The following is a 20,921-nucleotide window of genomic DNA, read 5'->3' as shown; positions in this document are numbered from 1 at the left end:
GCTACTTCGTGCTGCGGGCCGAGAGCCGCCTGGCCCCCGCCCGGCTGGAGTACTACGACAGCGAGAAGAAGTTCAAGAGCAGCCTGCGGGCGGCGGGGGCCGGCGGGGCCGCCTCGCTCTGCTGCCCGCCACCCAAGCGGGTCATCCCCCTGTACCAGTGCTTCACCGTCAGCCGGCGGGCGGGAGCGACACACACGTTTTTGGGCGGACGCCAAGCACAAGCACATCATCGCCCTGTACACCAAGGACGAGTACTTCGCCATGCTGGCCGAGAACGAGGCCGAGCAGGAGGCCTGGTACCAGGCGATCAGCGAGCTCATGAGCCAGAGCAAGAGGGGCTTCCTGGAGCAGGAGGACCACGCCGATCAGCAGGTGGATGAGGATGAGGAGCACTACGGGGCCGCCCTGAGGCCTGGCGCCGTCTTCAAGGAGGTGTGGCAGGTCAACGTTAAGCCCAAAGGGTTGGGACAGACAAAAAACCTCACCGGAGTGTATAGGCTGTGCCTCTCCAGCAAGGCCATCCACCTCGTCAAGCTGAACTCCGAGGTGCCCTCCGTCCACTTGCAGCTGATGAACATTCGCCGCTGCGGACACTCCGAGAACTTCTTCTTCATCGAAGTGGGCAGATCAGCCTCTATCGGGCCCGGAGAACTCTGGATGCAAGTGGATGATTCGGTGGTTGCCCAGAATATGCACGAGACTTTCCTGGATACCATGAAAGCTCTAAAGGCCTTTGCAGAGTTCAGGCCCCGAAGCAAGAGCCAGTCTTCTGGTGGTGGTAGTGGCACCAATCCTATCTCCTTTATCACCACTAGGAGGCACTTGGGCAACCTGCCCCCCAGCCAGACGGGCTTGCAGAGAAGATCTAGGACTGAGAGCGTTGCCGGGGGTACCCCTCCCACCACGAAAAGCAGCAACTCCTATCGCTTCAGAACGTCCAGTGAAGGAGAAGGAACCATGACTAGGCCTTTTAGGTCAGTGACTGGGAGTCTTATCCACCTGAATACAGCGAGGATGAATTTGGGCCGGCAAGAAGGGAGTGGAAGGTACGTGAGAGCTGCTTTCAGCTCGTCCTACCACACCAGGTCTGCTTCACTGCCCGTTTCCCATTTTCCCTCCACCACGAGTCCCATCAGTGTTTCTTCCAGTAGTGGCCATGGCTCTGCTTCGGACATGTTGACCAGGCCTTCTAGCTCATCCGTTTGTGGTTCCCCGAGCGATGGGGGATTTATCTCCTCTGATGAATACGGCTCCAGCCCTGGAGATTTCAGGTACTTCCGGGTCAGGAGTAATACTCCAGATTCCCTGGGAAACACGCCGCCCATCAGAGAGGAGAACTGTCTGAGCGAGTACATGTCCATGAGTAAGCAGCAGGCAGATGACAGCTCGAGAGACGATTATATGGAGGCTGAAAAGTGTTTCAGGAAAAGAACTTACTCTCTAACAAAACCAACTTCTGTAGCGGTACAGCAGAAGATGACACAAACTACAGCTTTGCTAGATGAAGATTCTGCAGGAAATCACGGACGGTTACTTTACTCTGAAACACCAAAACTGAAAGATAACCACGAACTGGAGTACAATGACAGTAACCTTGATTCCGTGTGTAACCAAAGTAGGAGTAAAGCCAGGGATGATGGGTACATGCCAATGATGCCAGGAGTTGCGTCTTCTCTCTCCAGCAACAGCGATTATTTGCCAATGACTCCTAAAAGCGTGTCTGTTCCGAAACAGATTAACAATTCATGGTCACCATCTCAGGTTGACTCCAGAGGATATATGATGATGTTTCCAAAGGCTAGCTCTTCACCTGTACGAAGTCCTTTAACTGGATTTAATTCTAAAGGAAGTAACGAGAAGATTGTGAACAATGAATATATGGATATGTCACCCGGTAACTCTGCTCCAAAGCACCCCGGTGATTCCAATTACATTCACACCAGTTCTGTTTCCAAAGGTTTTAGTTCCTACTTTTCTTTGCCCCGCAGCTTTAAGGCGTTATCAGGACAAAACGGTGACCACAGTGAGTATGTTCCAATGTCTTCGCCTGGAAAACTTCTGTATGGTGGACCAGAAAACGTAAAAGGGGTCAACAGTGAGGCTCTGGCTAATGGCATCTCCAAATTGCCGGTGGTGAAAGGTTCAGATGAAGGACTTGTGCAGAACAGGGCTGCCAGGCCCACGAGGCTTCCCCTCGGTACGAGAGGGAGTAATACCATCCCCAGGATGTACGACCGCACAGTTCCGCCCGAGCCGGCGAGTCCTGGCGAGTACATAAACATCGACTTCAGCGAGAAGGCGAGCAACACGCCCTACTCCCTGTCTGCGGAGGGCTCGCCCTCCTCCCTGGGCTCGAGCAGCGACCACAGGCAGTCCCCGCTCTCCGACTACATGAGCGTTGACTTGGACGTGCAGTCGCCGAAGGCCGCGAAGGAACTCTCCAGCTCTCTAACGGATATTTCAATTTATGCAAGTTCCAGTATCCCCAGAAACCCCCCCAACCCCGACTACGCCAGGCTCTCCTTCGGCACCGCCTGCGTCAGCGCCGCCGGCGACAGGGCCGAGGACTACACGGAGATGACCTTCAACATGGCGGCCACACCCCCGCGGCAGTTCGCGGCCGAGGCCGAGGCCGGCGTGAAGGTGGACAGCCCGTCCTCCATCGTCAACAGGCTCTGCATCGTCGATCGGTACGCCGGGGGCGGCACCTTCTCCCTTCCTAGCTCGGAACCCCCCATGGCACCGAAGGTCATCCGGGCCGACCCTCAGGGCAGGAGGAGGCACAGTTCTGAAACGTTCTCCTCGGCTGGGACTGTGACCACCTCCGCCTCGTTCTTCACTGATAGTAGCAAAAGACACAGCTCTGCCTCATTTGACAACGTTTGGTTAAAACCCGATGAAAACATTTCTGACGGTCAGGAAAGAAAAATGTCCAGGGATACCTCAACTGGATTTCAGAATGGCTTAAACTACATCGCCCTGAATTTGCGCGATGACCCCATAAGCTGTGAGGCAAGTACCGCAGCGCCAACTTGCCACCTCCAAAATGGTACTTCAGGTTTGGACAGTGGAGCCTACGTGAGCATAGATTTCAGCAGACCCGACGGGCTGAAGTGCAACGCTGCGAGAAAAGGTTTGTAACTTTAAAAGCACTTTCCTTTCATGCTTGCTTACCTGTAGGAATTAGGTTCTCTGCTTAACCCTAAAATGCAGTCTTCACTGTGGGGTAGATGTTTTTTATAATCCCCTATTATCCTATGACTCTAGTACAACCAGTTCTAGTGCAGCATCCTAACGCTGAGCAACAATGGAAGGGGACATGGTCCTGGGCCTGAAGGATTTACCTGCCTCTCCCAGGCAGTTAAAGGTGTTATCAAACTGTCATCTACCTTGGTTTTTTTATGAAATAATTTTAGTGGTGCGAACATTAGTCATATTTTATATTGTGAATTCTTGTCATGGGAGCTCTCTTTTTCCTTTGCTTTTTCTTCTTCCTTTTTTTGTAACTAGATGACTCTTCACTTTTTCTCAGTGAATTTGATACTTTGTAATTTGTGTCATGGGTAGGGGAAGCTGAAAATTACTAAACTGGGTTTAGACATCAAAATTCAGGGCTTAGGTCTGTTTCTTTCAACAAATGTAGGTGAAGTGCATGTTTTAGGTTTTTTCATGTGCAAATCTGCCTACATTTAGCTGAATCTTATATAAACAGTACTGATTTTTTTTCCCCTGGAAGATTTGGTGTGTTCCTTTTCAGCTCTGGTTGGTCTCCAGAGTATCCTAGTGTCCTCTGGAGAAGCCATCTCCTGGTGGCTGAACAGGTTGGGGGTTCTCCTGCAGCCCATACCTTCCACCTTCACCAGTCAGTCGTGCCTGCGGGCTCAGCTGAGCTGTAAGAGGGGTCTGAGGGGTCTGCCTTTGGTGTAGCAGGTGAGGAATGCCTGTAGTAGAGGAAGAGCAGGCTCTGAGGGGTGCTTCAGGTCTGAAACTTGAGAAGGTTGCTGCTGCTGCTTTCACATGGTCAGTGCTCTGACCCAGCATAAGGTAACACAGTTTGAGGGGTGCATAGAAGACAAGGGGGTTGGGGAGGAAGAACATGGGAAAGGGGAGGGACACTCCTCTTCATATGATAAGCTCTCATGGAGGGAGCAAAAAATAGCAATTAGCTTTTTGTGGTGTTTGCCTGTCCTCTGAGCAGCAGTGCTGGGGCACGCGCTGCATTGTCCCGTCACTTTGCAAATAAAATCCTTATTTTGGTGTGAGTGACCCACTGAACTCCTTGCAGTAATTCACTCGGAAGGCTGGAAGACTGGATGTGTAGGAAACGGTGTTTTCCTCTCCTTGCAAATGTATCTGTAGTCAATAATTGATGAGGACTAAGAGGAAATATTTAATCACTGTTGGACATTGATACTTTCCTACTTCTCTGTCAATAGAGAGAGCAGGAAAGGGGCAGGCTGCTGCTGGCTTTTGTATTTCTTATTACAATCTCAAACACTGAAATGATAGGGTTTTTTTTCCAGTGTCACCTTAAAACTAGGTATCTAAAGGCAGAAGGTATTGCAGGAGCTTAGAACTGTGCAGCCTTTTATAGTGGAAGGTATAAGCCTGACTCAGCTCGCATGCCTTTCGCAGTCTGGCAGCACTGCTTGGGGCTGCTCAGAAATGTGTGGTTTGCCTCAGTGGTTTTTTTTCCTCTGCTTTGTTTTGTTGGTTGGAATCAAATTTAGAAGACGCTGAAAGTTGCCAGTCCAAGAAGTGCTTTCTTCCAAAGTTAGTCTTTCAGCACTTCAGAGATTTGTCTGCTAAGTCAAAGGCACACTGACTGCTGTAGCAGATTTGTGTGTGTTGGTTTTTTTTTAATTAAAAAAAACCCCCAAAGAAACAGAATTCCTACTTGATCTTATCCCCTCATATGACTAAAAACTGTGTTATAAAGTAAAAATTCTTACAAAATGGAGAGCAGTAGAGCAGAGATGATTTCCTTTCAGCTGTACTGTGCATACTGCATTTAAAAATATTTTTCAGGGGCTAATGTGTTTAGAAATGGTATTTGTTAAACATTCTGCTTACTGCTGCTACAGCAAAATATGTACAGCCCTGTGCTTGGGGTTTTTCCCTTGTCTCTTGCAAGTTTCGGAGGGGCAAGAGATTTACAGCTGCTGGTTTTCACTGTGAATTGCAGTTTTGTGGAACTGAAACATGCGTTCAAATGAAGTGAAAGAAACTCTGTGCATAAAACCAGGGGCTTTGGCAGGAAGTAAAGCATGAGAATAGTAAGAGCTTGGGTTGGTGGTTTCTTTCTAGTCCTAAAATGAAAGACAAAATTATAAAACTCTGCTCCAGAACCAGGCCTAACAATTTTCTATAAAGGCACCATGAAGTATTTGTGGGATACAGTAGGAGGGCAGGTGGGGTGTGGACGTCGCTTGGAGGTGGTGAACAGATTTTGGAACAGTCCAGGCTAAGAGCAGCTTGCCCAGCTGGACTGTGGTGGTGTCAACTGGTGGCATGTGGCTGTTCCTTAGTAATGACTTAAAATTGTTGCTTATAAAGAGAGCAGTTTTCATTCACCTACTGAAGTGTGTCTCTGAGCTGTAGTGAGCGTATCTTTAGAAGTCTGTATTCTTTTAATAGTTTATCAGTTTCTACTGCATTAAAGCTTTTATTTTAATATTTTAAAAGTTTTTCTGTAATCCAGAAAAACACATTCACATTCCATTTTGAGTAGTGAAAATGAAGCTGCATGCTGAAGATGTGTAGTGTGCCTGTGTGTAATTGATATTTTTAATACTTTTGGAGACTTTGAGCAAAACTGAGTCCTGTCTTGTCTTTCCTTCCCTTCTACATGCCACTCTTTGGGTCTGTTTGCCTGAAAAATGCTCTGTGGTTAAATCCATTCTCAAGGAAAATATTTAGCAGATGCATTTACCCATTACTTCCTAGAAAGGAACTATTCCATATCTATTAAATCCTGCCAGGTAGAGAACTTTGTTTTGTCTCCCTAAACTGCAGTTTTACTGGAAGGAAAACACTTCCCAGCTTCAGACTGTTTGCTTTTTTGTTTTGTTTTTGTTTGCTTAAATGGAATATTGTGTTCTGTGACTCAGCTGCATTCTCTGAACTGCTGAGGGTGGTGGAGTGATTTCCAGTGCATTGCTGCCCCCTCATTGTAATTCCCAAACTACTTCTGGTTCAGGTTCACTGATGTGAATCAAACTTTTATTTTTTTTTTTTTCCCCCCCCTTCTCCATTCATGACATGTTTGGAGGAGGGGAGGGCACTAACTTGACATGGTAAATATGCCTGACTTGTTATTAAACCTTTATTTTAGATTTAGGCAAAACTGAGCTCTGGTTTTATGTTGATAATGATGATGAATATAAGGTTTTGACTTCTAATGCTTGCAGTTTAAGGAGGTCATTAGGAAAACAGTTTCATCACAAAATAGTTACACAATATTGAAGCAAGCGGTTTGCAGTTTTGATTACATGAATCTGAGTCATGAAATTTTGTGCTAGGAGTACAGAACACTAAAGCTACTTCAAACAGGGCTTAGCTAATGTATACCTTGTTATTGGACCTTGTAGAAACTGAGGAGGATAATGAGAGCGGGGCGGTAGTAAACTGCATAATCGGTCCTGGAGAGCACAGGTTTCTTCAGCCTTAATTAGAAATATTAACTCTGCAAAGATAGCCTGGACTCCAAACCAGACTGCTTAGAGTAAATGTCCTGTTCAGCTTAATATCAATCCACCTACTTTACACTCACTCTTTAATCTTATCTCTACCTGATATTCTAACACTAGGCTAAGATATTATTTCAGAACTTCTCTAAAATGCAGGATTATAGTTTAAATGTTCCTCACCTTTTTAATCTCCTCTTGTGCTAGACTGGGCAGAGTGTTGTGTAGACTTTGGGGAGCTGGGAGGAAGGAAAACAAGTGTCCCAAAGTTGCTGTGAAGCAAAACTAGTGTCCCAAATTGTCCAGATCCTTTATGGTAACTTTCAAATTTCAGATGCAAGGTCTTACAGAATAAGATGAACAATATATGCTTTGAGAAATTCAGAAGCTGCAGTTTTAGCTATTACTAATATAGTAAATTACAGTTTACAGGATACCAGGCAAATAACTGCCCCTTTTGGGTTTCAGACTAGTGGTTTTTAAAAGTTTGCTTCAAACTGAGGCTCTTTTGTATTGGCAGAATACTGAAGGCATGGGCTCATTTAAAAATAACTTGAATAACCCTCCTGAAGCACATCTGGACACTGCTATGTAGCCTACATCTGTAAAGTAATGCTGGGATAATAATTCTTAAAAACAAAAAAAAACAAACAGAAAAAAACACCAACCATGTTACTCTTGCTGTAACAGATGCCACTTCAACAGTCTGGAGTGACTTACAGCTATGCTTAAAAATACCCAGGGTAACTTTCTCAAGTAGTATCTGAGCTGCTGAAGGCAGAACAGATTTTTGCTGTGCAGTGTGGGAGTGAGCTAATTATTACATCTTTGACCAAGAATCAGTTGGGTTTTACTTGTGCTTGGGTGAGAAAAATCTGACAGGACTGATCGCTTGCCACCGAGAGTGAGCTCTCATAATCTGTGTTGAAATACTTTTGGAAATCAGCTTTCCAGACTTTAAATCCATAGTTGCAGTCGATGGTGACATGTGTCTTTTTTGAAGACTAAAAGGTTTTGCTTGTAGCTGTTTGCAGCCACTGCTGCAGGATGTGGAGACTTCTGGGAGTTATCTGGTACTGATTCAAACTGCCTTTTTTAAAGTCTTTTGCTGAAATCTCAAATGCATTATTATTATTACCCTTTTAGTTTTCCCTCTAAAACTTCACATTTTCCTTTCCTCCCTTGATGTGTGAGGGCTCCTTTGTCCCCCCAGCTGCTTGTGGGGATAGGCTGGAGGAGTAGGAGGTGAGCAGCACTTACTGCTTCCAGTAGCTGTGTTCCAGCCTGGAATTATTGGGGTGCTTTGTCACGAGGTATTTCTTTGGGTTTTTTGTATGTCCAGTGGCATGTTAGTAGTAGGTAGAGGTTTGGTTGGTGTGTGATTTTTTTTTATTTTTTTTTTTTTCTCCTCTGCATATGCTCTTGTTTTATGAAAGGATCTTTACTAAGTTTTCTTCATATTGATTTCTGGGGGGAGGGTTTATACCTTGAGGTTTTGGATGGTACTAAAAAGGGCTTATAGTACTGTGTTGTACCTTGGTGTGTGTTTGTGGATCTGTGGTGCTCCCAAAAAACATGCTGAATGGTGTCCAGTATGTTGACTGCCCTAACAAGTTTGTTTTTCTGATCCAAAGCAGGAAGCAAGCTCTCTTTTAAGTACTGTTGCCATCAAATGTGGCATTCTCCAACTCAAAGGAAAATGGGAGTGATAAAACTGAAAAGCAGGTGAGAGAGAGGGAGTCAAGCTTTCTGGAGCCTGGGGGTGTGTTATTACTGCTGTTTTGTCCTAAAAACGCAGCATTATCTTATGACTCGTCCCTGAATGGTGTGTCATGTCTTGGCTGTGGAGCTGTCCTGTGGCCCACCCTGCAAATTTGCTGTTTGACTTTTTTTTCCACGTTTCGTTTTGCGGATTCGAACCGATGCAATGCTGGAGTTGCACCATTGCCTTCCAGCTTAAAGCCATGACCAGGGGAAAAGCAAAAAGCATGTTCTGTTCTTAATCGAGCCCTACATCTCTGTAAAGGTCACCCAGCTTAGGGCTGGTTACGATTTAGTTGAGAACCTTGATCAGCAGGGATTTGTGACATACTTGAGGGCAGTGGGAAGACAAAGGTAAATTAGCCTGACTCATCAAAGCACTTCAGAGGTGTTGCCGAGATCTTACCTAAGTGATCTTGAACATGCAAGTGTTTGGATTTGTGGAGGTTTTGCTTCAGGTGTAGCATTACCCCAAGAGCAGCAGTGTAGTAGTGTTAGCAAGAATCTTCTGCCCTGGTTAAGTCATGAGCTGTATCCTAAGGGGCAAAGGTTGCTTATTGCAAAACATTGTTTTCCTGTGAATTTAGCTATATGCTCTCAGTCCACACTCTGTGTGTACGTGTGATGTGTGGCAGCCATCCGTGAGCTAAGTGTAAGCACTAATCCGTTTATGATCTTCTGAGAAGAAATGTTTTTTGAAAGACATGGCTAATGCTGAAATTAATATAGTTAAAATTTGGCTATAATTCCAAGGTGATGTTACAAGTTAATGTGACTCAAGAAAACAGAAAACTTTAAATTAATGGCTACTGAAAGGTAGAGAGCTCATGTGTTCACTGTATAGCATATGTGTATTATGAACATATGTAAATATCAGATTGAATTGTTATTTAGGGCATAAAATACAAAAATGTTTAAAAGAACAGTTTCCTTTTTGCTAGGGCACAACAGGCTTATAAATGTGCTGTCTCCTTGGAGAAAGGTTTCCCTTTTAGTACAACAAGATTTTGTGGAATGACTGAGGATCATAATGTTATGGTTTTTTTTTTTTCTTTTTCTCAAAATCTTGGGAAATACTACCAAAAGGTGAGCAAGAAACTTGATAAAGTTTGCTTCTAAATTTACTGAGGCAGTAGTGGATGATACCATCCTTCCATGGGGAATAGAGTGATCCTGTTCCCATGCTCCTGCCAAGCGAGCTTGCTCTATTGCTTATGGCTCTTGCTGAGCAGCTGCATTGGCAGTATAATTTTTTTTTTTTATGCTGAGTAGCTGAGCCCAAATTTATTTTTTTTTTTTTGGAACTAGTGCTTCTTTTCACACAGATCTCTTACACTACCAGGAGTTTGGAGAGTTCTCAGTGCCAGTGAAGCAGATGCATCATAAGATAAATGAGAAGCTATTGCATCCTACACCAAGAACAGCTATTAAGGGAGCCATGTGATAACCTTATTTGGATGAAATCCCTATTTAAGCTACTGGTGTTTCTGTGACTTCTGTGGCACCTGATGGACAATTGAGCTAACATGGCCAAGGCAGAGCAGTACACGGTGCAGAAAGGCTTCTCCTTGGGTCTGTGCACATTTGCTTCCCTGGGCTAAGTAACTGGAAACCTGTTTGCAGGTGGGTTGGCTGAGGGCATTCTTCAGCACCAGTTGGATGCAGGTGAAAGAACATGCTTCTCTGAGTTTAAACCAAAGAAGTTTCTTCAGTCTAAACCAATGTGGGTTCAGGAGCCCAAAAGATACTGTCTGCTGTATGGAATTTATATTTTAAGTTAGTCTGAAAAATTTGTTAATCTGTTTGGGTTTTCAGTAGGAACATCCACTGTTGAGTTCAGACTTCTAGAATATTTGTTTTTTGTTACATGAGACACTTTGGGAGGTATTTGCCATCAGTATTTAGTTCTGTGGGTTTTAGGCTGGGATGGGTGGGTTGTGTTCCTTTTTAGAACAAGATAATTTTTAAATTGCAGATTGTGGTGAATAGGAAATTGGTTAGAAATGAGTTGAAAAAATGAACAGGTTTGATCTTGAGGTCATTCAGACAGCATTACACCAGGGAGGCTGTTAATGAAAGCTTGCAGCTCCAGATGTGATCTCTGCTCCTCGCAGAACCTGAACAGGTAGGCAGGATGGAGCCCCCTGCACCGTGCCACAAATGCAAATGTGCTGGTCCCTGTCCTGAGGAGCTCACAATTTAAAAGACGAAACTAAAGAGATGAATGGAACTTAATGTGCTGGGGTGGAGAGCAAGATAAAGATCAAGGCTGCTGCTATTGGCAGAGTGAAGATAAGAGTCGGCTTAGCAGGGAGATAAAAGGCTGCCTGAGAGAGAGTTGGAGAGAGGAAGCTGGTGGAGGCACTTGGAAGGGTTTGCACATGGCAGGGAGCGATGGAAGGTGGCGAGCTATAAATACAGTGGTTGTAATGGTTTAAGTGACTTGAAAAGGATGAGGTAAATGTCAGAACACTGTCCAGGATATTAATCTTGGTAAGAGGAATGTGGGCCAACATGTATCTCCGAGTTAGGAGCATGTCCCAGTGTTTACTTCTCTCTTTTAGATGTCGACTGTGATTATTATTTTTTCTTTTTTCTTTCCTTTCTGTGTGTTTTCCTGCAGCCACATGACTGGCAGGTTTGGTGTGAGCAGGGAGGTGTGCTGGAGCACAGGACCCCCTTGTGCAGTGTCCCTGGGCAGTTAGTGTCTCGTGGACCCACATCTGCTGGTCTTTGTGTGACTTTGCTCCAGAGCAGCTCAGGTGAGGGAGCTGCCTTGGCATTACTGCTGCTTCCTCCTGGGTTTTGTGGGGGATTTTTAGGTGACATCTCTGGGTTTTGGGCAGTCTGCTGGCACTGGGGAGGAGGCAGCAGTGGAGGCAGATTCACCTTTAGGATTTGTAGGCAGCGTCAGAGTGCTTGGGGTGCAGCTCTGAGCAGGGAGGTCTGGCTGGCACCGCCTCATCCCCGCTGCCGTGCCCGGGGCTGCCCAGGCTCTGGGAGCTGCTGCGGGGCGGTGGCGCCGGCAGGGGAAAGTTGTTCCAGGTCTGTGCCGGTAGCTCGGGCTGAATGGACGCTGAATGGACACTGTGGTGCTCCTGGTGAGTCTGGAAGTGGTGGCAGCAGTGAGGCTCAACTCACTGGTGAGGGCATGGCAGTATTACTGGTGACGCATTCCACAAGGTAAACACCAAACAAGAGTTTCACACTGTTGATTAAAACTTGTCTGTGTGGAGATGCAGCCTAACTTTGTCCTTGTGAGCCCCTGAGCTGCTCCTGGAAGCTGAAGGCCCTATCCTTGGCTGTGATTTGAGAAGACCTCATTTCACACATGCAATGCAATCTGAACCTTTCTTCTTCCTCCCCTGCAGCAGCTAGGGGTTTGGGTATCCTGATGGTAGCACAGACTCAATACTGTGATAATCAGTACATATAAAAAATGGATGTGTGCCACTGCTGTGCACAGTAGCGGGTCGTGGCTGAGGGCAAGGATTTGTTTTTGTGCAGGCACGTGTGGGCTGGGAAGGGTGTGAGCAGGTGCAGGGCCATGTAGGAACTTTCTGCCTCTGACAGCCATTTGTAGCAGTGGAGGTGAAGGGAGAAGGTAGCGCCGAGTGCTGGCAAACATTAAGGGCTAAAGTGGTTGGGAAGAGCAAAGGGATGGACTAGAACAGGTGAAACTTGCTGCAGAAAGGAAGTACCAGGAAGGGTGATGTGAAAGGTGGGGAGCTGTTTCATTACTCATGAGTGACACTGTCCTTTCTCTTAGTTGTGTTCATAAGCATAGTTTTGCTCGCTCAAATGGAAGGCCTGTGCCTGCAAGCCAGCACCACCCAGCAGAGGAGCAGGGCAGGTGTACATAAGATTTCCCCACAAACACCAGCCTCTGATTTTATTTTTATTTTCCCCCAGCTTGGGGGATTTCCTGAGCCTGATGTAGTTTGTCTGTTTTATAGTCCTTTATGGGTCTTTACTCCAAGTACTTTCCCAGGCTCTGTTTGATCCTGTGTAAACTCTGTATCCACAGCAGCCTGGTTAGCCAGTACAGGCAGCATGCAGACCTCTTCTCTTGTCTGTTTTGGACCCTCTTCTGTACCAGTTTTGCTTGGCGGCCCCTGGTTGGTGTACTGGAAGAGATAACAAACACTATCTTTTGTTTCCATGCCCCTTAGGATTGTGTAGATGCTGTATCCTTCTCTGCCATACACTTAGTCCATGTCCTGTCAGTGGCTCTCTGTACTGCCCGCGTCAGGGACCTGCAGTATAATGGGGTGTAGTGGTAGGGTGTGGCTTTTGGGCTTGTTTTTTAAAGTTTCCTGATGTGTCCTGACACTTCTCCGCAGGCTGAGGAGTCCTTGCTACCTGGCTGTTCCTCACTGGGAAACCGTTTCACACTTTTCATGAGTTTTCCTGCACTGCTCTGAAACTCTTCCAGTTATTCCAAGTCCTCTTTGGATGAGGGAAGCTGAGCCGCGTGTGCTGCTCAGCACCAGTATTTGACAGGGCTCTTTCCTGTCTTGTTTCCTAACAGCTCCTCATGTCCAGTGTGCAGCAGGAGATACAGTCCTCCCTAGGGGGACTTCAGGGCTCCTACCCTTTGTCACAGAGCAGGGCGAACTGTAGCAGGTGATGCTGTCAGAAGTCACACAACCAAGATGTTTTTTTTTTTTGCTAAAATTAACCTCTGTTCTCTGTGTTTCAGGAGGTCATTGTAGTATCTCTCACACTTGCCACGAGTGCTTTTTCAAAAGCAGAACTTCTTTCACTCTTCTGGAACATGAAAATGGGACTTTTTGAACATCTGTGTGTTAAATGAAGTTAATTTTTAGTATTGTCTTGCTATGTTGTAATAGAAATTTAGTTTAAAAAAGAAAAAAGCACCGAACAAACCCCCAAACAACTTCTTGTCAAATTGTCCAGTGCAATTTGGGTTCGTGTTAGGTCCCTGCCAAAACTGATGTGTCCTAATTCTGGGAATAGTATCAGCAAGAGATGAAACTGGGGAGTGTGCACAAGGCCTTCCTAGAAACACCACCACTGTTTACTAGAACAGAAGAAGGCAGCACTGTTGGAGAAGATAAGGCATTTCTGCAAAATGAACAAAAATGATCCCAAAGCATGGGGTTTTTAGCTGGTGAAATTGCTGAGCACTAAGAATAGCAGAACCATGGTTTGAATGAACAGTTGTGGATACAGATTATTTGTAAGAGTAACTTTGCGTTCTGAATTTTAGAAATACAGCTTGAGGAGGAATCTAATTTACTAGGATGTGGTGTTACCATTTGAAAATTGTGTTTAAATAGTTTATCCAGAGAAATGTGGGTCATGTAGCAGGTTTTTTAAAACAAATTCTGCTTTTCTTTCTTGCTTGTGGAAAGTCAGTGAAACTGTAGATACAAAATATATTCATTAGCTGCATTCAAGCATCGTTAGTTTGTTGAATGAAGAAAGTATGTGGGTCATATGCTGAATGTCAAGCACATAGTTTCACACATTTCCCAGGTCAGGATGTGCTGCTGGGTCAGGCCTGGTGTGGGCTACCCTGGTACAGTAACTTCACCAGCCACGTGTCGGTGTTTTGGATTCATGTTTGTAGACTTGGTGTCTGCATGTGCAAATGAAGGAGGAGTTCTGCTTCTCTCAAATAACACCACTTGCCTCTAGCAAGGTCTAAAGCAATGCCATTAAAATAAGAACTCAAAGAAACAGGACAATGACATAGGATAGGAACTATGTATTTAGTAAGATTTGGGGGAGAAAAAAAATTCTTACTGATTTGTGATGAATGTATTTGGGCAAATTACCTCCCTCCCTCCAACCTCGCAGCCCAGTGGTGTGAACACTGTGCTTTTGGGCGTGTGTTGTGTCCTGGGGTTGTGCTGGGATTTGGGGCTTTCCTGCACAACAGGAACATTGTGTGGCCATGTGCACAAGAAAGTCTAGGGCTGTTCTGCTGCTGCTCTGCGTAAGGTGAATTAATTCCCATTTCCCCCTAACCTGAAGCTCAGGAAATGGAGAATTTCAGTGGTATTCTCCAGAAAGCATTAAGCTGTCTTAGTCTTTGACATGGAGATTTCAATCATTTAATTACCTTAAATGAATATCTTCTGTAAGCAAAGCTTTTATCCTTTTAGGAATTAGTTGCAGAATTATGTGTGTAAAAGCCTTTCTTGTAAATACAGACATTATTTAGGATGGATTTCTTTGAGAGAATTTGGATATGTCTGCTGTGTTCTTCTTGATTTGTTTCAAAGTCACCTGACTTGTGTGACCTTAATAACTCAGATGCAGGAAATGAAGTGTAAATTGGATATATTCTTTCTGAGCAGTGGTGTGCTGCCACTCTGCTGCTTTCACTATTTGCTCCTGTAGCTTCTCTTTTGCCCTTGCTTGTGATGCTTTTCCTCTGGCTGTTTTTCCTCAGAAAAATTCAGACAGCTGTGTGTGGTTTTATAATCTGATCCCATTTAAACTAATGAATTTAAATAGAATTGTTTAATGAAGAGCATGTTGGTTTAATTTTCTAAACTTTGCTTATATATTTGAAGAGGTGAACTGTGGAAATGTTTGGGTGATTTCTGGACTTGTTTTCCGCATTAAATGTTTATAGGAAGGTCAATTTTTATTGTTCTCAATGTTCTGAAGCAGTAGAGATCAATTTTGAATAATGTTTTTGTGTAGAATCTGCTAAGGAAGCTGAAATTTAATAAAAAGAAAAGCCCACTGTAGGTTGTTATTAAAACTACTTAGAACAGTGTGTTTCTAGGCTGCTTCAAAAGTGCAGAGGGTTTTTTGAGTTCGTTTTTTTGCTGCTTGTTTTGATGATCAGTTATCAGATTATTTTTCTTTGGTAGACCGAGCAGATTTTCTTGGAAGAGCATGTGACAGTCCAGAAACAGCCCCGTGTTTACACTGCAAGTGAAAGTTATCATCAAACTTGTGTCTGATCTGGCCACTGAATTTTATTTGGTGGCATTTATCTTTTGAGAACCCTAAGGGGCTGATGGGGCTGCTTTGTGAGCACTGTTCTTCTCTTTCCAGCCAGTTCACATCTCATAATTTGTTTTCCTTTTAGAAGAGTAGTTTCACCCATTTCTCTGCCAGCTTCCTTCACTGTTCAGTTAGTGTTGAGTCAAATACATTATATGGTATCTCTAATGAAATGGTTTTTACTTTTGATTGGCAATTCTACTATTTGTGCTATTGACACAGAAAATTATTGGTTGATGAGTCTTTTATTATGAAGACTGAAATAATGTCAGATTGTTTTCTTTGAACATGTAGTGTCCTCCATTAGTTTACAGTCACCTACTGGCTAGTCAAAAGATGGAAGAACATCAGGTGTGGGAGAGAAGAGTCACCAAGGAGCTTAATGTGAGGTTGCAAGAGTGGTCATACAAAATAAACCCATGTCACTTCCTAAGGGTCCTTCTGGCAAGGAACTGTGCAGGTGGAAAACCACAGGTTAGCTCCAGGTATCAGCAACACAACAGCCATCAGCCTTCTTCTCACTTCAGATCCGTTTTGCACCTCTTTGTGTCTGTGGTGTGTGTGCTCGTGGGGTGCTTTTACCCAGCCAGGCAGAGGTGCCTCTGTACCAACAAAGCCAGACAGCCAGGTCCCTGCTCCCTCCCTGCAGGCTGCTGTAGCACCAAAATGGGAGATGTGGTTCAGTGCAGGTCCTCCTGGGAGGCTGTGCTGGGAGAAGCTGCATCAGCTGGAGCTCCTACAGCTTTGTGGTTCAGCCATCAGTGTCAGGGTTTGTCTGTGGCTGCAGAGGATGTCCCTGGCTCTGCTGGAGACCTCAGTCACCCTGGACACAGACCTCACTGGCTGTGGTGGGGTCCCTGGAGGTCGGTGGTGGGTGAGCTGTGGACCTTACTGGCCGTGGCCCTGCTGTAGTGAGGAATGGACTCCTGAGTGCCACCCTCAGGAGTGGTGGGAACTGTGGGAGGGGTCTTTGAGAGACCTCAGTCTCCTCTCTGATTTCAGAGGGAATTGTCTTTTTCATGTGGTCAAGTTTTAGGTGGTTTTTTTTTGTGTTTTCTATCTGATACTAATATGTGTATTCACATAGATATAATTTGATATATCTATGTATCTACGTGTATATATATAAAATGCCTGATGCTTTTATCCCAAGAAAGATGTGATGACTCTGGGCATCAGCCAGATGCACTGCTCCAACTGCAATACTCAAATTTTCAGCTTTAACAAGGGGATTAGAGGAGTGGTGACAACCAATAACTCCATGTCTGAAAGACTCAAGAGAGACTTTGAGACATTTATCAGCTTGTAGGTAAAGTTTGTGAGACTCCTTCATGTTCATTTACAGTTCTCATAGTTCTGTCTTAAAAACGAAGCAGAAACATGCTGAAGTATAGTTTATAATCATGGGGAGAGAGAGGAACAAAGTAATGAGGTCTTGGTTAACAAGCACAGTTTTGGGGAGGGAGGATGCTGCGGGGACATCCAGAGTTTGCCTTTACACTGGTGTAAAACTCCCTATTTGAGCCAGGACGTCCAGGGACTTCATAAGCAGTAGTGAAGTGTAGCTGAGGATACTTTCTTCTGGTTTCTTATAAATCACTGTTTTAGTCTGGGCTCTGGTTAGAGTTACCTGGTGAGCTTGCCTTGGCCCTGGTTATCGTGCTACCCTCTGAGTTATGCCAGGCTTGTTGAAAGAATCAAATTTATGGGTTAAAAAGCTTTGGTTTTATTTTTGATGTGGGTTTTGTTGTTGTGTGGACTTTTTTTTTTTTTTTTTCTCATAAGCTCTTCCCCTTCCCCTCCAAGTATCTTAAATGTAATTTGGGTTAAGTTTATGAAAGTTTTCAAAAAGTTTTAGGTATAAATGCTGAGTTCTGCCACGTGGGATTGTCTGATTCAAACAACTGGGGATGTGCTTGGAGAGATTAGAATAACTTGTCCAACAGCTTTCAGGTGTGCCTTGTGTGTTAGGCGTGGAGGAAAAATGTCCTGACAAAAGCAGAGACAGTTTTTGAAGTTCCTTTTATGTAAGCTTACAGGTCCACAGCAAGGAAAGGGTGGGGGGATGCTGGTAAATGTTAATTTTTATTGAATGTAAGTTTAATATAGAAGCTTTAACTGTTCTAGTGGTTGGCTTGGATGCGTGGCTGAGGTGTGATTCATTGGAAGCTGTGGGGCATATTTTCATCCTTTGGTCCTACAACAAAATAATATTTTTCTAAAGAGGAAAACTATTTCAAGAATAATAGCTTCAGTTGGCTCTTGTGAAAACAAAGCCATCACTAACCACATCACACTGTGTGTAACAAGCAGTGGCTTTTTGTAGTGATCTTAGGATGGCTGTGAAATAATACTCAGGGAGAGTCTGGGGTTGCGGGTGTGCTTTGGCTGTCTCCTCCCTCTGTTATGGCAATCCAAGTTCCTGTATTTCTGAAATCACCGCATATTTGAAAAATGAATTAGAACCCAGACCTTGGTGTGGTGGTGTTAGGGGTGAAAGGGAGTTTCCCCTGAAGCTGAAGGACCCCTCTGTACTCCTGCACGGCTCCCAGCCCTGCCATGGGCCTTGCTGCTTGGTGTCTGGAGCAGTGGGCAGCCTGTGCTGAGAGCTGGGGCTGCTCAGGGCACCTCATCTGAGCTTTGCTGTTGGTTTTCTGTGTTTTTTTTTTTTCTTTCTCCTTTTCTTTCTTTGAAGGGACAGTATTTTTAGCTTGACGGAAGTCAGAACTTCTTTGGCTTGGGGTGGAGTTTGCGTGTGCATGCTCTGATTGGTTGTGTAAGTAAACAGCTCGTTTGCATTGTAAATAACGCTGCCTTGTCCTTCAGAGCGTGCGTTTTGTTCAGCATATTCCTGTGGCAGAGGCAGAGGAGCACTATGCTTTCTTTAGCAATGAGATTTAACTGATTTCCTTGTGACCCTGCAGAAGAGCATGGGCAGGATCAAGTTCTGAACCCCTTCCTTCGTTCCAGCAGGCTGTGCCTGTGGGAGGTGTTCCCCATAGTGCAGTTCTCAGTGGCAGAGAGCTCGTGCTCTGTGGCTTCGAGGGAAGGAGTGGACTATGCTGCTGTGTGTGATGTTCTCTGAAGGCTGAATCTCTTCTGTTAGCTGTTCTCTCTCACAGAGAGCAACCTGCTGTTTCCTTCTTCCCCATAATGCCAGGAAACAGACCCTGCAGACACACACTTCAGAGCTTGAAGGGAAGGTGACCCCAGCCACCTAATAGGCAGCACACAGTGCCCTCAGTCTTGGCCAGGAAGACAAAAAGGGTGGAAGAGGACAGTCTGTCAGGACTGGGACGCAGCATAACCCCTATTTGGCTGGTAGTGCCCCTCTAGACAGAAAATTCATGTTCACACTGGCACTGTTGGGAGTGGAAGGTGTTTTGTGATGAGCCAGACAGTGATTTTTCATACGTTCCTCAATTTGTGTTCACGCTGCTGCTGAAAGCGTTTGCATCCCCTTCATCAGTTTGCATCCCCTTCATCAGTTTGCATCCCCTTCATCAGTTCCTTCCATGTCGGGGACCTTTGGAGTTACTCTCAGGTTGGCGTGTGCATGGTTAATTGCAGAGCTGGCGTTCTGCTTTGAGGTCATCCTCTCTCCTATTTCCATTTCTGCCTTGTCACCCAACTATATCTTCCTGTAATACACTTTTTTTTTTCCCTCCTCATTTTACTGAACATTTTGTGTTTTGCCTGCTCCAGTCAGTTTGAAGCCCCTGGCTTTTGCTGACAGCAGTAAAGGGGGGTGTCTGCTGTAGCTGTGTGCTTTTGCATTCTGTTTGCCTTTTAGTAAGGCTTTCTTGAAAAAGGGAAGGCTACACACTGAGGTGTTTCTTATTATAACTAAATTAAGCTTTTTCCTGAAGAGTGGAGGAGAGGGCACGCAGCTGTCATGACTTTTGCCACTCCTTGTTTGGGATGGAGTTGCAGGGAGTGTTTATTCTGCAGCTCAGTACCTGCTGAGCATGGGAGTGTTCACCACAACCCTCGTTACCTCCGGGTGGGCAGAGCTGCTCTGCGCTCACCCTGCTGGGTGCCGGGAGAGCCTGGAGATCTCCGTGGTGGAAGGGGTGTGGGTGCCCCCCGGGCAGCTCCCCAGAGCTTCCTCCAGACTTCACAGCTCTTCTCCCTGGCTGAGGGCTTCCGAGGGTTATCCCCTGGCAGTGCCCCCTCCCTCCGTGAGGGGCCTGCGCTCTGCTCTCAGCAGCTGCTTCTCCTGCCCTGGATAGGCTCCCTGTGTTCTCACTAGAAATGTGTTTTTTTCCAATATAACTTGTATTTAAAATGTCACTGAGTTTTTTTCTGTTTTTCTCCCCCCCTTTCTAGACTGACTGCATTGCCATGGAAACGATTGTTGGACGAGAAGACTTTTCCACTGGTAACTCCAGAAACTGTGTGGTGCTTTTGGAAGCAAAGCTCAGCTCCAGCCGGCTACTTTCATTTCCACCAGCACGGACATAGACACACATCCTTTTAATTAATTTTTTCATAGACATCAGCTCTCAACAGTTGAATTAATTTGAATTGAGATTTTTTTCATAGCTGTGCTTTGGTGATGGAATTTGGTCTTTCATGTCCTATCTATTTGGGAGGCAGCGTGAATGCTAATAGGAGACCCCTGTATGCCCCTTTCTTCCTCCTGCCTCTCCCATTAATTCTTTTTTTAATTTATATTCTGAGAAGTCAAAGCTGGTTTCTGATTGTCTGTTTAACATGGGTTTTGCTTCTCTGGTACATTAACAAGTGGTTAGCTTAAAACATGTATCGTTTAGAAATATTTTGGCAGTTCAGGATTTTTTTCAGGTGGCTGGGCAGAAGGAGGAAGGGAGAGGTGGATGTTGGCTTGAGGGGTGAGCCCGTGGGACTGAACGGGTCTGAGGAGGAGAGACCTCTTCTGCCTTTTTTTTCCCCTTTTTTTTTTTTTATGGTTTTGCTTTTATGGTACAAGAGGTATTTCTTGATCATAGCCTAGGGTATTTTCAATCAAATGTCTGTCAGAGCTTAAACTGATTTTTTTTTTTTTTTTTTTCTCTCAGAATTTTGGTATGTACAAAGTAGGATTAATGGGCTGGTTGTCTTGTAGATTGTTTTTGTTCTTACCCTCAAGATACATGTTTATAAATATGAATTGTGTAAAATGAGGTTTTTGTTCATGCATTCAAATGGAGAACTGCAGAGTTGTACCCAGCGTTTGTGACTCCTGCATTATACTTGTCAGCTGTAGCTTTTTAAAGGGAAACCACCCTAATTGATCTTACTTTCAGCCAAAGTCCCATCTTACAATTTGGGACGATTTTTGTTCTTTCTTCCTGGCATAATGGAAAAAAATGTAAAATGTTGGCTCATCAATTGTCTCTATGCCACTTACAGAAATGTGAACAATGATTATTTGACATTTTTAAAATAAGCCCTGATTTTTCTATAATTTATGTGCTTCACTCTTGTACTGAACTTTTTTTTTTTTTGGGTTGAAATGAATTT

At 44.8% G+C, this 20,921-nt stretch overlaps 1 protein-coding gene across 1 annotated transcript; it reads left to right on the top strand.

Annotated features, from left to right (window-relative positions):
• Positions 1-8: 8 nt before the first annotated feature.
• LOC103774421 (insulin receptor substrate 2-B-like) lies at positions 9-20,267 on the top strand. The gene is made up of 2 exons (XM_008941826.1): positions 9-3,133; positions 19,767-20,267. Exons 1-2 carry the CDS (start codon positions 262-264, stop codon positions 19,769-19,771), a joined length of 2,877 nt encoding a protein of 958 aa, XP_008940074.1. The 5' UTR covers positions 9-261; the 3' UTR covers positions 19,772-20,267.
• Positions 20,268-20,921: the final 654 nt, after the last annotated feature.

Source organism: Merops nubicus, unplaced genomic scaffold (genome assembly GCF_000691845.1).
Source record: "Merops nubicus isolate BGI_N331 unplaced genomic scaffold, ASM69184v1 scaffold19576, whole genome shotgun sequence".
Classification (NCBI taxonomy): domain Eukaryota; kingdom Metazoa; phylum Chordata; class Aves; order Coraciiformes; family Meropidae; genus Merops; species Merops nubicus.
The sequence above is the reverse complement of the archived record's forward strand: the minus strand, read 5'-3'. Positions and strand labels throughout refer to the sequence as shown.

Bases quoted from the DNA above. Each gene is read 5' to 3' on its own strand.
- LOC103774421 (XM_008941826.1), top strand. From the start codon at position 262: ATGCTGGCCGAGAACGAGGCCGAGCAGGAGGCCTGGTACCAGGCGATC.